The 16,960-nt window shown below is 45.9% G+C and overlaps 1 protein-coding gene and 1 non-coding gene across 3 annotated transcripts in view; both read left to right on the top strand.

Moving 5' to 3' along the window:
• The window catches only part of SVOP (SV2 related protein), a 103,963-nt gene that overhangs the window by 78,370 nt on the left and 8,633 nt on the right, over positions 1-16,960 (top strand). For both annotated transcript variants that reach the window (XM_032300715.1, XM_032300706.1), the window contains 3 exons: positions 635-711; positions 13,106-13,213; positions 16,519-16,630. In XM_032300715.1, coding sequence (XP_032156606.1) covers positions 635-711; positions 13,106-13,213; positions 16,519-16,630 — 297 coding nt within the window. The remainder of the gene's footprint in view (positions 1-634; positions 712-13,105; positions 13,214-16,518; positions 16,631-16,960) is intronic.
• On the top strand, positions 8,584-8,690 carry LOC116527824. The gene has a single exon (XR_004258755.1). It is a non-coding gene; the product is annotated as a U6 spliceosomal RNA (small nuclear RNA).

Here is a 16,960-nt window from a genome sequence, read left to right as displayed (position 1 = left end):
ACCTCTACCTCCAGGTTCAAGCAAGTCTCCTGCCTCAGCCTCCTGGGTAGATGGAATTATAGGCATCCACCACCATACCCGGCTAATTTTTGTATTTTTAGTAGAGACAAGGTTTCACCGTGTTGGCCAGGCTGGTCTCGAACTCCTGACCTCAGGTGATCTACCCACTTTGACCTTCCAAAGTGCTGGGATTATAGTCAGGAGCCACTGTGCCCGGCCTATAGCTGGCTTCTTTACTGCAACCTGCTTTATCAGCAAGGTCTTTATGATCTGTATCTTGGCCGACCTCCTATCTTATCCTGTAACAGAATGCCTACCCCTCTGGGAATGCAGCGCAGCAGGTCTCAGCCTTCATTTATCCAGTCCCTATTCAAGATGGAGTTGCTCTGGTTCAAACACCTCTGACAGTTCTTGGTCTTTCGAAGGACACAGGAGCACTTCCCTTTGATCATATCATGATGCTTTTTTACCTTCCATCTTCTTGCCCAAGGTCCCCAGTAAAGCCCCCAAAGCCCCAGTGCAGCCCAAAGACTGGTCCCTGCCGCTGTGGACACTGGCCCTTCCCAGTGGGGTAGGGAAAGGGGACTTGTGTTCCTCTGATCATTTCTTTACCTTTCTTGCTTTCTCCTGGCAGGTTTTCCAACGCATTCTCTTACTATGGGTTAGTTCTACTCACCACAGAACTCTTCCAGGCAGGAGATGTCTGCAGCAGTGAGTATCTTGGTTGTCTCTGCCAGCTAACTACTCCCATACCCTCGGTACATACGCAGCCATGCACACGCTCCCACCCCAGGCTCTGCCCTTAAGGGACTGGGCCTTACTACTTCTGTGGTTTCCAAGGCACTCTGTAGAAACCTGGACAGTCTTGTCGTGATGGAGCTAACCTTAACGGGGCCACATCTTATGTCAGGGTTTGGGCTCTGAAGTTCGCACTGTTCAAAGATAAACCAAGGCACATTCAAGAAAAACAGACGCAAATTTGAAAAGTGTATCTGAGCAGAGAGCAATTCATGAATCAGTAGAAAAGCGCTGAAGAGAACAGAAACAGGGAACACAAAGCAGATGGGTTGTTTCAAAGTGACTTTCCTTATAGGATTAAAATAGAGCAGATTTTCTTGGCATGCCAACTCAGATAAACAAGATCCCTTCACATGGGGTGCTGTGACTCTTCCTTTTAAAAATTATTATTTTATTTGTTATTATTATTTTATTTGTTATTTTTGATGGAATCTCACTCTGTTACCCAGGCTGGAGTGCAGTGGTGGGATCTCAGCTCACTGCAGCCTGCACCTCCTGGGTTCAAGCAATCTTCCTGCCTCAGTCTCCCAAGTAGGTGGGATTACAGGTGGTGCTACCACCTGTAATCAAATCAAAATTGTAATACAAATTTTTGTATTTTTTTTTTAGCAGAGATGGGGCTTCACCACATTGGCCAGGCTGATCTCAATCTCCTGACCTCAGGTGATCTGCCTGGCTTGGTTTTCAAAGTGCTGGGGTTACAGGTGTGAGTGAGCCACAGCGCCTGGCCTATTATTATTATTTTTGAGAGAGGGTCTCATTCTGTCACCCAGGCTGGAGTGCAGTGGCACAATCATGGCTCACCGCAGCCTCCACCTCCCGGGCTCAAGAGATCCTCCCACCTCAGCCCCCAAAGTAGTTGGGACTACAGGCGCAAAAAGAAACAGCATGTTAGTTAAAGTTATTTATTTGTTTATTCATAGAAAAGAGGCTGAAAGGTTGCAGGCCAGGTGGCTCACGCCTGTTTAATTCCAGCACTTTAGGAGGCTGAGGCAGGTAGACCACATGAAGCCAGGAGTTTGAGACAAGCCTGGTCAACATGACAAAACCCCATCTACACTAAAAATACAATAATTAGCTGGGCGTGGTGGTGCGCACCTACAATCCCGGCTGCTCGGGAGGCTGAGGCAGGAGAATCGCTTGAACTTGGGAGGTGGAGGTTGCAGTGAGTAGAGATTGTGCCACTACACTCCAGCCTGGGTGACAGAGTGAGGTTCTATTGCAAAAAAAAAATAGAAATATATTTGGGGGTAAAATATTTTGATTTCCTTCAGGGTCTGCTATCTGTCGAGTGATGCTCTACTAGAGTCAAGTTGGAGTTTGGTATCTTGTTGCCTGGAAGAGTCTGTTTTGTCAGTCTTATGATCTTTGTTTTAATGTTACTGCTGGCAGTTGCCTAAACTCCGAAAGGGAGGGGGTAGAAGACGGAGGTGTGTCTGAGCCCCTTCCCATCATGGCCAGAGTTCAGTTTTTCAGGTTTCTCTGGGGTCCCCTTGGCCAAAAAGGGATCTGTTCAGTAGACTGGGAGCTTAGGATTTCATTTTTGGTTTGCAGTTAAGTTACTCTGAGCTGATTTCAGTTTGCTCACCTAGGACCCCACAACACTGGAGCCATCTGACTACAGGCCTCTCAGTTAATTTTTTCTAATAGCATTTTTTTTTTTTTTTTTTTTTTTTTTTTTTTTCAAGACAGGTTCTTGCTCTGTTACCCAGGCTAGAGAACAGTGGTGTGATCATAGCTCACTGCAGCCTTGACCTCCCAGGTCTAAGAGCATTTTAAGGTGAAAATTCAATATAGGTTAAAATTATGGAGCGAGACTCCCAGCACTTTGGGAGACAGAGGCAGGAGGATCACTTGAGACCAGAAGTTCAAGAACAGCCTGGACAACATGGCAAGACCCTGTCTCTACAAAAAATTTAAAAAATTATCTGGGCATGGCAGCATGTGCCTGTAGTCCTAGCTACTAGTTGGGAGGCTGAGGCAGAAGGATAGCCTGAGCCCAGGAGTTCCAAGCTGCAATGAGCCATGATTGCACCTCAGCAATCCAGCCTGGGTGACAGAGTGAGACTCTGTGTAAAAAAATAAAAATAGGCTGGGTGCAGTGACTCACACCTGTAATCCCAGCACTTTGGGAGACAGAGGCGGGCAGATCACGAGGTCAAGAGATTGAGACCATCCAGTTCAACGTGGTGAAACCCTGTCTCTACTAAAAATACAAAAATTAGCTGGGTGTGGTGGCAGACACCTATAGTCCCAGCTACTCGAGGCTAAGGCAGGAGGATCACTTGAACCCAGGAGGGGGAGGTTGCAGTGAGCCGAGATCATGCCACTGCACACCAGCCTGAGTGACAGAGCAAGTCTCCATCTCAAAATAATAAATAAATAAAAAAAATGATCATCGCGAATCCCCTAAAGAGCCCTCACGAAGCATAGTACTCAGAGCTTTATGGATATGATCCTGTGCAATAATTCTCATGTGCACGTTAAGTTTGAGGACCAAGTTGGCTCTCCACCATGGCCACGTAACAACACCACCTGGGAAGCTTTTAAACAATACCCAGACCCATTTAATCAGGACTTGTGAGTGCAGGTGGAACCCAAGCATTAGCAAATTTTAAAAGCTCCCCAGATGATTCTCTTGTGCAGCTGGACAAGAGAAAAGCTAATGCAAAGGAAAGTCTCTATGCTTTTTTATGCCTGTGCTTTTAAGCCATTTTGACTTTTAAGATAACAGTAAATTCTCAGCATTGAACTCAGAGTTGGAGGATAAAAGAATCAAGTTCCTGCTTGTGTTAGGGGTTCACCCAATTATCTTTTTCATATTAAGGCTCTATAATCATAGTTAATTGTTCTGTTTATTGGTATAAGGATTGAGTGAGGTAGTGGAGTCCCATCTCACTGCGGGGATGTGGGGGAGTCTGTGTTCAATGCTCTGCTGATGTACCTCTATTGTAGAGTCAGACACAGGGTTTGGTATTGACTGAGCATAGATTGCATCTCCTAAGAGTAGAATGCTTAAGCTAAGCATCCTAAGGCTTAATTAAGCTAAGGATACTGGGGAATGTGGTAAAACAGGGGTTAGCAACCTTTTTCTATAAAAGATCAGGTAGTACATATTTTAGGCTTTGTAAGCCAGTTGTTTGTAGCAGGACAATGGTGGATGGTATGTTGTTAAATTAGGTCCAGCCTAAAGTTGTCTCCTTACATATTTTAAGTACAGCCTAAAGATTTATCCATACATAGTGAACTGAAACCTAACTGGATGTGTGAACAGACTGTAACCTACTCTTGTGCCAGTCACTGATTTCAGCCACTCAAAAGCAGTCAACTGGCCGGGCATGGTGGCTCACACCTGTAATTCCAGCACTTTGGGAGCCAATAGGGGAGGATCACCTGAGGTCAGGAGTTCAAGACCAGCCTGACCAACATGGTGAAACCCCATCTCTACTAAAAATACAAAAATTAGCCAGGTGTGGTGGCTCGTGCCTGTAGTCCCAGCCACTCAGGAGGCTAAGCCAGCAGGATCACTTGAACTGGGGGAGGCAGAGGCTGCAGTGAGCCGAGATGGCGCCACTACCTGGCATGTAGCTTTGTTGCCAGCCTGGCAACAGAGTAAGACTCTGTCTCAAAAAAAAAAAAAAAAAAGGCAGTCAACTGTTCAAATCCTGCTCAAATAAGACAAGTACTGAGCTGTAACCTGTCCGGCTGTTTCTATACCTCACTTCCATGTTCTGTCACTTTCCTGTTTCTGTCCGTAAATCCTTGATCACTTGCAGCACCAGTCTGTCTGAACTTATTCTGGCTTATGGGCTGCCTGATTCACAATTTACTCTTGTTCAATTAAACTCTGCTACATTTAATTTGTCCAAGGTTTTTCTTTTAACAATATAAATGAATGAGCATTGCTTGCATTTCAATACAACCTTGTTATTAACACAAATTTGAATTTTGCATCATTTTTATGCCTCACGATTTCTTCTTTTAATTTCTAAAAATCATCTGAAAAAAAGCATTTTTAGCACATAGGTCAGGCACAAACAGGCAAGGGACCAGATTTGGCTGGAGTTTGACAACTGCTGTTGAAAAGTTCTATCTTATTCCTGGGTGGGAGAGTTAAGCTACAGAACAAGCCCACAGCTGGAAATTAGGAGACCTGGGTTCCAGCACCAAGTACCTGTGTGACTTCGGGCAAGTCATTTATTTAATATGTATTTTCTACATGCCAGGTACTGGTCTATGTGTCAGTGTCCAGGAAAGCCAGAGCTGGACAGAAATGAAAGCAGTGAAGGAAAATTTCATTTAGTAGCAATTGCAATAGGAAAAGAGAGACCTCAGTATAGAACTGGGTTCCTTTCTGTATGCATAAGTATTCAAAGTGGGGATTTATAGCCAGGGAGCAGGGTGGAGGAGTCAGTGTATAGAAAATTACTAAGAGGAAATGCCAAGGATAAGATGATTTCTGGTTAAACCGACTTGATAAAATTATTGCTGGGCCAGGCTCACACCTGTAATCCCAGCACTTTGGGAGGCAAAGGTGGGTGGATTGCTTATACTCAGGGGTTCGAGACCTGCCTGGGCAACATAGTGAGACCCCATCTCTACAAAATGTGGAAAAAATTAGCATGCTTGTGGTCCCAGCTGCCCAGGAGGCTGAGGCAGAAGGATCACCTGGGTCCAGGGAAGTCAATGCTGCAGTGAGCTCTGATCACACCACTGCATTCCAGCCTGGGCAACAAAGCAAGGCTCTGTCTCTAAAAATATAAATAATAAATAAATAAATAAAAAGATTGTTGCTGAAGGCAAGTATAGGGGAGGAAGCATATCTTTCCTTCTACTCTTGCTGGTTTTATGACTCAGGCCCCTATGATAAAAGACAGATTAAGAAGACAAAAGCATATGAACTTATTTAATCTAAGTTTGGTGTAAATAAGACACAGGAGCCTTCATAAGGAAATGAAGAGCTGAAGAAATGGTTAAGCCTGAGTATTTTTGTGCTGGATTTGAAGAACAATGGAGAGCCATAGAGAAATATGATAGGACAAAGAGCGTGTGAACTAGTGGGGGGAAGTCAGCAAGGCTTGTTCAGATTCTTCTCTGTCCCTGTGCCTTTGGAGATAAGTATATTCTTGTCAGGGTATAGGCAGGGCACCTCTCACCTGAGGGGTTTATGACCTGCTTCAAAATAGTCATAAAATTGCCGGTCACAGTGGCTCATGCCTGTAATCCCAGAACTTTGGGAGGCTGAGGGGGGCAGATGGCTTGAGCTCAGGAGTTCGAGACCAGCCTGGGGAACATGGTGAACCTATCCCTATCAAAACTACAGAAACTTAGCAGGGTTTGGTGGCATACATCTGTGGTCTTAGCCACTTAGGAGGCTGAGGTGGGAGGACCGCTTGAGCCCAGGAAGCAGAGGTTGCAGTGAGACGAGAGCGCACCACTGCACTCCAGCCTAGGTGACAGAGTGAGACTCTGTCTCAAAAAGATAAAAATAAAACAAAGTCAGAGAATCCTTCCTGGGTTTTATGACCTGCTTCAGGAATGAGGGGCAAAGGAAAGTCAGAGGCACCTTCTCCACATGCTGTTTCTCCAATTCTCTTGGCGTAAAATATTCAATATGCCAAGGTGCAGTATTTGGGGATTGGTGTGTCCTGAACCCCATCACAGGCCAGGGTGATATCAAACGTGGGGCATGAAGAGCTGGATCAAAAATATCAAAGGCATGCATTTTCACTACACTCATTCAGCAGTATCTCGTCAAAACTGGATAGAGCCCAAGGGTGAGGCTGAATTTTAAAAAAGACTCAGAGAGTCTGACAAAAGTTTGATCAAAAGCGGGGGTTTTGGCTGTGTGCGGTGGCTCACGCCTATAATCCCAGCACTTTGGGAGGCCAAGGCAGGCAGACCACTTGAGGTCAGGTGGTCGAGACCAGCCTGGCCAAAATAGTGAAACCCCATCTCTACTAAAATACAAAAATTAGCCAGGCATGGTGGCATGTACCTGTAATCCCAGCTACTCAGGAGGCTGAGGCAAGAGAATTGCTTGAACCCAGGAGGTGGAGGTTGCAGTGAGCCAAGATCACACCACTGCTCTCCAACCTGGGGGACGGTGTGACAGTCTATATCAAAAAAAAAAAAAAAAAAAAGAGAGAAAGTTTTTTTCAGCTGAACATGGTGGCTCACACTTTTAATCCCAGAACTTTGGGAGGCTGAGGTGGGTGGATCACTTGAGCTCAGGGGCTCAAGACCAACCTGGGCAACATGGTGAGACCCTGTCTCTATAAAACATACGTAAAAGTAGCCTGATGTGGTGATGTGCACCTCTGGTTCCAACTACTCAGGAGGCTGAAGCGGAAAGATCACTTGAGCCTGGAGGGTGGAGCGTTGCAGTGAGTCAAGATTGTGCCACTGCATGCCAGCCTAGGCAACAGAGTGAGAGCCCCTCTCAAAAAAAGAAAAGAGAGAGTCTTTAGAATACATCAGGGAATTCTAATAACAAAATACAAATATTTCTCCCCTGTGGGCTTATATCTGGGGGGAAGGGGCAACAATAGCATAATGAGAAATTATATAGTATATTACAAGGTAATAGATGAGTTAAAGGAAAAATTTTAAACAAAAGGTAAAATCATGCCTCTCATACAAATATAAAATGAATACATGACTAAGATTTTAGTTAACTCATTCATTAATAAATGAATCAATTAAGAATTACTAAAAGTCTGTGTTTGACCTTATTGTAAGCTGACAAGTTAGCCTTTCACAGTTCCCACAGGTGCTAGCTGAAGACACAACACTCCTGGGACAGAGACAAAGGACTATATTACTCAGAGCAATTGCAGTAGCCAGAGTATCAGCATTTTCCTACACCAGTTCCTTAAGCCTCGAATCCCCCAGGGTAACATGAAGAGAGGAGGGCAATACCTACAAAAGTATTGAATTATGTAACAAGAGAAGAACCCTGAGCTTAAGGAACCCCGGTCTTTTATACTAGACAGTAAGCATTCCTGTCCTTTGCTCTGGAGAGAGATATTATATCTTCAAAAGCCATAATTAAATTACTCTTTGTACCAAGGGGAGACATTCTCTTTCTTCCAAGGCTGTTTGCTAAACAAATAGCCTTGAAAATATAGTCCAGGTCCAGGCGCAATGGCTCATGCCTGTAATCCCAGCACTTTGGGAGGCTGAGGCAGGCAAATCACCTGAGGTCAGGAGTTGGAGACCAGCCTGGCCAACATGGTGAAACTCCATCTCTACTAAAAAATACAAAAATTAGCCGGGCATGGTGGCACATGCTTGTAATCCCAGCTACTTTGAAGGCTGAGACAGGAGAATCGCTTGAACCTGGGAGGTGGAGGTTGCAGTGAGCCAAGATCGTGCCATTGCAGCCTGGGTGACAGAGCAAGACTTCGTCTCAAAAAAAAAAAAAAAGTCCAGAACAAAGGTAGTCAGTGCCTCTACTCAAAAAATGTAGAAATGTGAGAGACCTATGGAGAATTGTCTATTAACAGCAATAAGAGGGTACCACTGGTTCAAAGGAGAAGTAAAAGCAAATACATATACAAGCAATTAGAAATGCTGAAATGAATTTACAACTAGAGGCAAAACTGGTCAATATATGTATAGGGAAGTCTATTGCATCACCACCAGACATTATTTGCATTTCTATGTATTAATACAAGAATCATTTATGTTATTTTCATTTTTCTACAACATAGCTCAAAGACAATGAAAGGTGACAATAACCTATAAAGGTACAACTACAAGACATTTTTGCCCATTTCACACATGCTCACTTCAGCAGCACACGTACTGAAATTAGAACAAGACAGAGAAAATTAGCATGGTCCCTGCACAAGCATTGTGTGCAAATTCATGAAGCATTCCATATTTTCGTGGATTGGATAAAGAAAATATGGTACCTGTACATCATGAACTACTGCGCAGCCATAAAAAAGAACAAAAGTATGTCCTTTGCAGCAGCATGGATGCAGCTGGAGGCCATTACCCTAAGCAAATTAACACAAGAACAGAAAACCAAATACAACATGTTCTTACTTGTAAGTGGGGGCTAAACATGGGGTACTCATGGCCAGGCACAGTGGCTCATGCCTGTAATCCCAGAACTTTGGGAGGCTGAGGTGGGCGGATCACCTGAGGTCTGGAGTTCGAGATCAGCCTGAACCAACATGGAGAATCCCTGTCTCTACTAAACATGCAAAAAAATAAAAATAAAAAATTAACCAGGCATGGTGGCACATGCCTATAATCCTAGCTACTCGGGAGGGTGAGAGAGGAGAATCACTTGAACCCGGAAGGCAGAGGTTGCGGTGAGCTGAGATCACGCCATTGCACTCCAACCTGGGCAACAAGAGTGAAACTCTGTCTCAAAAAAAAAAAAAAGTTGGGCACTCATGAACATAAAGATGGCAACAAGCCCAGGTGTGGTGGCTCACACCTGTAACACCAGCAATTGGGAGGCAAAGGAGGGAGGATTGCTTGAGGCCAGGAGTTCAAGACCAGCCTGGGCAATGTGTCAAATCCCCATCTCTACAAAAAATACAATAATTAGCTGGGCCTGATGGTGTGTGCCTGTGGTCCCAGCTATTTAGGAGGCTGAGGCAGGAGGGTTGCTTGAGGCCAGGAGTTCAAGAATTCAGTGAGCAGTGATTGTGCCACTGCACTCCAGCCTGAGTGACAAAGTGAAACTGTTTCTCAAATAAAAAAAATGAGGAAAGTAGGGCAGAGAAAGGAGCAGTAGTTCGAGTGAAGTTTTCAATAGGGTGGTCAGCTTGGCCTCAATGAGAATGTGAAATTCAAAGAAAGACTTGAAGGAAGTGAGGAAATTGATCATGGGGAGGAATCAAGGGCAATCTAGGAAGAGAGAGCAGCCAGTGCAAGGGTCCTGAGGCAGGCACATGCCTTACTTGCCTGAGGAGCAGCAAGAAGACCAGCGTGCTGGAGTAGAGTTAGTGGGGCAACAGAGGAAGAAGTAGAAGGTGGGATCAAGGATTTGTTGAGTGCCAGATAACAGAGGGTCTTGAAGCTTTTTGAAGGACTTTGGCTTTTACTGTGTGTGTCATGGGAAGTCATTGCAGAGTTTTAAGCAGAAGAATTGACTTAGGCTTAAAAAGGATCCCTTTGACTGAAGTGTTAGAAAGAGGCCATGGGACCATGGCTGGTGAGGAGGTCAGTGGGAAAAGCGGCAGCAGTATTACTGCTCACCCAGCACAGTAAAGTCAAACATCTACACTGAAGTTTGCAGTGGGAGAAAGGAGAGTGTTTATTTGCAGAGTGCTAAGCAAGGAGAATCAGGTAGTTCATGCTGAAGATCTGACCTCCTGGGTGACTTTCAAGCAAGGGTTTTTACAGGCGGGGTACATTTCAGGAAAGCAGAAGTTACAGGCAAAGACACAGGTCCATCCATGGAAGCTGTATGTTGGTTTGGTCCCCAAAATTGGGATATCTTGAAGAGCAGGGGGCCTTACAGGTGGCTTTAGAGATTATTTGGTTAAGAACATAAGGCTTTTTCAAGAACTTGAGGTCAGCAGGAAGGAATGTGGGCGTGACTCTCTCTAGGCCCCTCAGGAAAAGATTTATAATCAAAGGCAGTGGTCAGAGTTGGGTCCTGAGTTCTCCCTTATCTGAGGTCTACTCAATGGTGGTCAGCATTTTCCATCTGGTGGGGTTCTGGGTTTCTGAAACCAACTCAGGGACGTGTGTTAAGATGCCGTCTTTGGTTTCTGTAAGGAACCAAACATCCTGTGGCTCTAACCTCCTTGGGTGGCTATTATGTTAAGGTATTATTACCTTCCTGTTTATTAAGTTCTTCAGTTAATTCTCAAGGCTAGCTAGGTGCCTGGAATTTCCCTTGAAGGGATTCAAGATTTTCCTTTATTTCCATGTTTCCAGGGGTGGGCAGAAGACTCCTGAGATGGGGTTCCTGCTCTGTCTCAGCAGTGATGAAATCTGGCCAATTCTAGTCTAATATATTGTGAAGGTTGAACAGACAGGATTTGCAATAAAAGAGAAGAGTCAAGGAAGCGTCCGGAGCTTTCTGCCTGAGCAACTGGAAGGATGGAGATGCCACAACTGAGATAGTGAAGGTGTAGGTGGAGCAACTTTGGGGGACACTCACCCTCTCTGAGCCTTACCTGTTAAGTGGCTGCTTCAGATAGGTTGTATGAGTCCATTTGGACTGCTGTAACAAAATACCTTAGACTGGGTAACTTGGAAACAACAGAAATTTATTTCTGTCAGTCCTGGGGGCTGGGAAGTCCAAGATCAAGGTACCAGTGGATTCAGTATCTGGTGAGAGCTCTCTGCTTTATAGACAGCATCTTCTTGTGGTATCCTTACGTGATAAAAGGGGCAAACACTGTGTCCTCAGGTGGCAGAAGGGCTGGGGAGCTCCCTTTGACCTCTTTAATGAAGACACTAATCGCATTCATGATGGAAGAGCCTTCATGACTTAATCACTTCCCCAAAGCCCCACCTCTTAATACCAACACAATGGAGGTTAGGTTTCAACATTAATTTTGGAGAGACACATTTCAGACTACTGCACCTCTGTCTTTGAGAGACTACAGCTAGTGCTCGACTTAGGACCACAATTGGTTCCGACAGACCGGTCGTAACACGATTTGGTCGTAAGTTGAGTAGTCTATATGCACGCGGAGATGGTAGTGCTGCCGGAAGCTGGTCTGCACTGTTGTACGCCCAGCTGGGCAACGTTTACACTGCCAGACGCGGAGCAGTCGTGGCTAGTGATTGTGGTCGTAAAGTCAAATGGTCGTAAGTTGCATAGGTCGTAAGTCGATCAATACCTGTAGTCCCATAGTTTGAGAGTAAAGCAAGGTCAGGAAGGGAGCAATGTAGCATTCATCCTTCTTTATTAACTCTGCCTGGTCCAGGTATGAAATCTTGTTTCTATGACCTCTTTGGCCACTCACTGGGTTCCACTCCAATTCACTTTCAATAAAAAAGTTAGGCCGGGCGCGGTGGCTCAAGCCTGTAATCCCAGCACTTTGGGAGGCCGAGGCGGGTGGATCACGAGGTCAAGAGATCGAGACCATCCTGGTCAACATGGTGAAACCCCGTCTCTACTAAAAATACAAAAAATTAGCTGGGCATGGTGGTGTGTGTCTGTAATCCCAGCTACTCAGGAGGCTGAGGCAGGAGAATTGCCTGAACCCAGGAGGTGGAGGTTGCGGTGAGCCGAGATTGCGCCATTGCACTCCAACCTGGGTAACATGAGTGAAACTCCGTCTCAAAAAAAAAAAAAAAAAAAAAAAAAAAAAAAAAAAAGGAGGAGATGGTGAGGGACAGGAACAGGTGATAAGCATGTATTAGTTATCTGTTGCGGCATAACAGCATTACCACAAACTCCTGACCTGCAGAAACTATGAGATGATAAATGTGTTTTGTTTCTTAGTGGCCTGAGACAGCACACACTTACCATCTCATAGCTTCTGTAGGTCAAGAGTCCAGACACAACTTAGCAGGGTCCTTTGCCAGGCTACAATCAAGGCATCAGCCAGGACTGAAAGACTGGGTTCTCATCTGGAAGCTCAACTGTGGAAGGACCCACCACCCCACCGATGTGGGTTGTTGGTAGCATTCATTCAGATCACCTGAGGTCAGGAGTTTGAGACCTACAACATTCCTTGTGGTTGTAGGACTAAGAGGTTCAGATTCTTGCTGGCTGTCAGCTGAGGCTGCCCTCAGCAACTAGAGGCTGCTCTCATCTAATTGCCACCACATAGGCCACCCACATGGCCACTTGCTCCTTCACAGTCATCAAGGGAGAGCATAAGAGACAGTCCTGCCTGATGGGCATTTCAGTCCTATGTAATGCAATCACAGACATCCTGTCCCCTTTGCTGTACTCTGTTGGCTAGAAGCAAGTCACAGGCCCCGCCTACACACTCAAGGGGAGGGGATTACACAAGAATGTGACTACCAGGAAGTGGGGATGGGGGGCCACCCTAGAGTCTGTCTGCCACTAAAGTGCCTACTACATGCTAATTCTGGGCTAAGCACATTCGTACCCACAGCCCACTTTCATTCTCTCAATCCACTTGCACGGTGCTTTTATTTGCTCCAGTTTTATGAGGAAATTCACACTTAGAGAGATGAAGCTGGAGCACTACTGCTTGGTATCCAAACCTGAGTCTGTCTGTCTCTGAGTCTGGACTCTTCCTATGGCATCCAAACGGAATCATCCCAGAGAAGGAGGTATGGGGAGCAGGAAGGTGTGATTTGAGACACTGTATATGACTCTCCCTCTCCTTCTCTCTCCCAACCCCAGTCTCCAGTCGGAAGAAGGCAGTAGAGGCAAAATGCAGCCTGGCCTGTGAGTACCTGAGCGAGGAGGATTACATGGACTTGCTGTGGACCACCCTCTCTGAGTTCCCAGGTAAGGGACCTATGCAAGGTGAAGCTGGGGCAGGCAAGCCTGAGAATATGGTAATTGTTCAGTCGGTGACTGTCAGCCCCACCTGAAAGCAAATCCCATTTCTAGTTTTGTTTTTCAGTCCTTAACTATAAGTTGTCAAGAACTGTGAAGAGGCTGAGATTTTACCCTACTTAAAGGCTATGAAATTAAGCTGCCCAATTTCATGCATGCTGGCAGAAGACATGAGACTCCTGGGTCAGAGACAAGAGTATTATAGCAAGCAGCTTGAGTAGTACCTTGGTGACTTGCACCCAAGTCCCACAGGGATGATGAGGAAGGACCCAGGTGGAGGCTACACATGCAATGGATTTGCAATGCAGCTGGGGAACCCCAAGCTTAGGGAGCCCAAATATGATTTTTATGATGGTCTGCTAGAAACCTCCCCAAGGGAGACACCATCTGTATTACACTGGACAATAAGCAAACCTACCCTTTGCTCCAGGAGGAAACAGTATCTCTATCTTCCAAGGCTGTTTGCTACACAAACTACTCTGACATAGTAGCCTGGATCCAAAGGGCAGCTGGTTCCTCTGCTCATAAGTTGTGTAGAAATATGAGAGACCCATGGAGAATCATCCTCCAACACCAGGCACACTGGAAAGGAACAGTAGAGTGTCAAAAATCCAAACTTGCACATGATGCAAAGGTGATCTATCTTTTTTACTTTAAGAGGAATAATTATTACAACTACAATAATATTTAGTACTTATTGAGTGCCTATTGTATGCCAAGGACTGTGTGAAATGTCTTACAGATACGATCTAATTTAATCTTGTGAAGTTGTATAGTTATTCCCATTTTACAACTGAAGAAACTGAGGCTCAGAGTGGTGACATAATTTGCCCAGTGTAGCAGAAACTGTTCCCGCAACATACAACTGCCAGGATTCTGGGCCTGAAGACTATCTCAGAAGGAATGAGAAGTCTCTGTATCCAAAAGCAAGCAAAGTAGAGGGACATGCCAAGGAGTTAGCACCTGGGAGCAGCCTTTAGACAATAACTGTGGGATTTGGTGGACAAATACCCCAGTGTCCTTGCCCATCAGCAGGAAGACTCCAAGGCACACGCTCTATGCTGGCTTTTGAGTCCCCCAGTGGAATTCAGCACCAGTCACGCATGGTGGTGACTTGCTCGATACCCACCTTTTGGCAGTTGCTTTCCTTTCCCAGATTTACCTCCCCACTCTCCTGCTGGTCCTTCCTTGGATTACCTCCCAAGTTGATGCCTTGTACTTACATCCTTGTCCCAGGGTTTGCTTCTGGGAAAACCCAGCTACGATACCGAGTACCCCACAGCAGGCAGGGCTAAGAGCTGTGCTCTCACCCTAGAATCCAGAGTCTTCAGTCTGATACTGCACTGCCTCTCTTTCCTCTAAAACCCTTTCCCCACATAGCTCAGTAGGTAAGAACGAAGGCTCAGAAGTTAAACTCAACATTTCCAATCTCCATTTCTGTGACTTTAAGAAAGTCACGGGATTTTCCTCTCTGGGATCCCCTCCCACAGTGGTGTGGGAGCTCTCTCTGCTTCTCTCTTTCTCTCTCTGCCTAATAAATTGCTCCCTGGAAAAAAAAAAAAGAAAAGGAAGTCACGTTACGTGACATTTCTGTAGCAGGAAGCACTCACTATTTCTGTGATTTTACTTCTCCGAAACTCAGATTCTTCTTCATTTACTATGTGTATTGTTTTATTGTTCATTGATGTGTCCCAACCTCCTAGAACAGTTCCTGACACACAGTAGGTGCTCATTAACTGAATAACTGTGGAAAAATGTATTCAATAAATTAATAGCATTTATTTTAGAGGATCATTTTGATGATTAAACAAGATTATGGATGTAAAAATGGGGCTGGGCATGGTGGCTCACGCCTGTAATCCCAGTGCTTTGGGAGGCCAAGGCAGGCAGATCACCTGAGGTCAGGAGTTTGAGACCAGCCTGGCCAAGATGGCGAAATCCTGTCTCTACTAAAAATACAAAAATTAGCTGGGCGTGGTGGCATGCACCTGTAGTCCCAGGTACTCAAGAGGCTGAGGCAGGAGAATCGCTTGAACCCAGGAGGCAGAGATTGCAATAAACCAGTGTTGCATCACTGCACCCCAGCCTGGGTGACAGTGCGAGACTCCATCTCAAAAACATTTAGATATAGTTGTAAAAATGCTTAGCTCAAATTAAATTATTATTATTACCAATAAGTATTATGCTATACTGCCTCTACTGAGGTAGAGTGTTATTTTTAGGCCCATTTTATAGATGAAGAAATTGAGGCTCAGAGGAGGTAAGGGACTAGCCCAAGGCCACATGGCAAGTTAGAGGCAAAACGAGGCATCAGAACCCAGGTATTCTGCTGCCTGGATTCAGTGAATGCCACCATTCAGGCTCCTGTGGGTGCCTGGATTAGTTATCTATTGCCACGTAACAAACCACCTTGCAAATGTAGTGGCTTAAGGCCGGGCTCAGTGGCTCACACCTATAATCCCAGCATTTTGGGAGGCTGAGGTAAGTGGATCACAAGGTCAGGATTTAAAGACCAGCCTAGCCAAGATGGTGAAACCCCGTCTCTACTGAAAATACAAAAATTAGCCAGGCACAGTGGCAGGTGCCTGTAATCCCAGCTACTCAGGAGGCTGAGGCAGGAGAATTTCTTGAACCCAGGAGGCAGAATTTGCAGTGAGCCAAGACCACACCATTGCGTTCCAGCCTGGGTGACAAAGCAAGACTCTGTCTCAAAAAAAAAAAAAAAGAAAAAAGAAAATGTAGTGGCTTAAAACAATGCACACTTATGATCTCACACGTGCTGTGGCTTCTCTGGGTGTTCTACTTCAGCACATTTCATGTGGCTGCAATCAAGGCACTGGCCCAGGGTCTGCAGTCTCATCTGAAAGCTCAGCTGGGGCAGGATCCACTCCCATGCTTACTCACGTGATTGCTGGCAAGATTCCATTCCTTGAAGTTTTTGCACTGAGGGCCTCAGTTCCTTTCTGGCTGTTGGCCAGAGGCTACCTTCAGTTCCTTGCCAGGTGGCCTTCTCTGTCAAAGCAAATACATGAGAAGAGCCAGGGAGAGAGAACACCAAGATGGAAGTCACGGTCTTTTATCACCTGACCTCAGAAGTGACACCCCATCACTTTTGCTGTCTTCTAGTCATTAGAAGTGAGTCACTAGGTCTTGTCCCTCCTCCAGGGGAGGGGATGATACAGGCTGTGCCACCAGGGTGGGAGGCATTGGGAACCACATCAGGAGCTGCCTACCCCTCCCCGCTCCCCTTTCAGGTGTCCTTGTGACTCTGTGGATTATTGACCGCCTGGGGCGCAAGAAGACCATGGCCCTGTGCTTCGCCATCTTCTCCTTCTGCAGCCTCCTGCTGTTTATCTGTGTTGGAAGGTGGGTGTCTGCAGGCCTAGTTGTGAGGATGGGCACAGGTGGAGGTGTGGTGCAGGCCCAGGTGGAGGTGCAGCCCCAAGTGTGAGTGTAGGTGTAGGTGTGGGTACAGGCACAGGTGTGAGTGCAGGTGTCTGTGTAGCCCAGGTATAGGTGCAGACCCAGATGTGTTTATAAGCCCAAATGTGGGCACAGGTGTGGGTTAGACCCAGGTGTGAGTATAGCCCCAAGTATGGGCACAGGTGTGGGTATAGGCCCAAGTGTTGGCACAGGTGTGGGTTAGGCACAGGTATGGGCATAGCCCCAAGTGTGGGCACAGGTGTGGGTTAGGCG

Source organism: Sapajus apella, unplaced genomic scaffold (genome assembly GCF_009761245.1).
Source record: "Sapajus apella isolate SASKATOON/1434 unplaced genomic scaffold, GSC_monkey_1.0 scaffold2, whole genome shotgun sequence".
NCBI classification, from domain to species: domain Eukaryota; kingdom Metazoa; phylum Chordata; class Mammalia; order Primates; family Cebidae; genus Sapajus; species Sapajus apella.
Note: the sequence above shows the minus strand (reverse complement) of the source record. Positions and strands in the feature narration are given on the sequence as shown.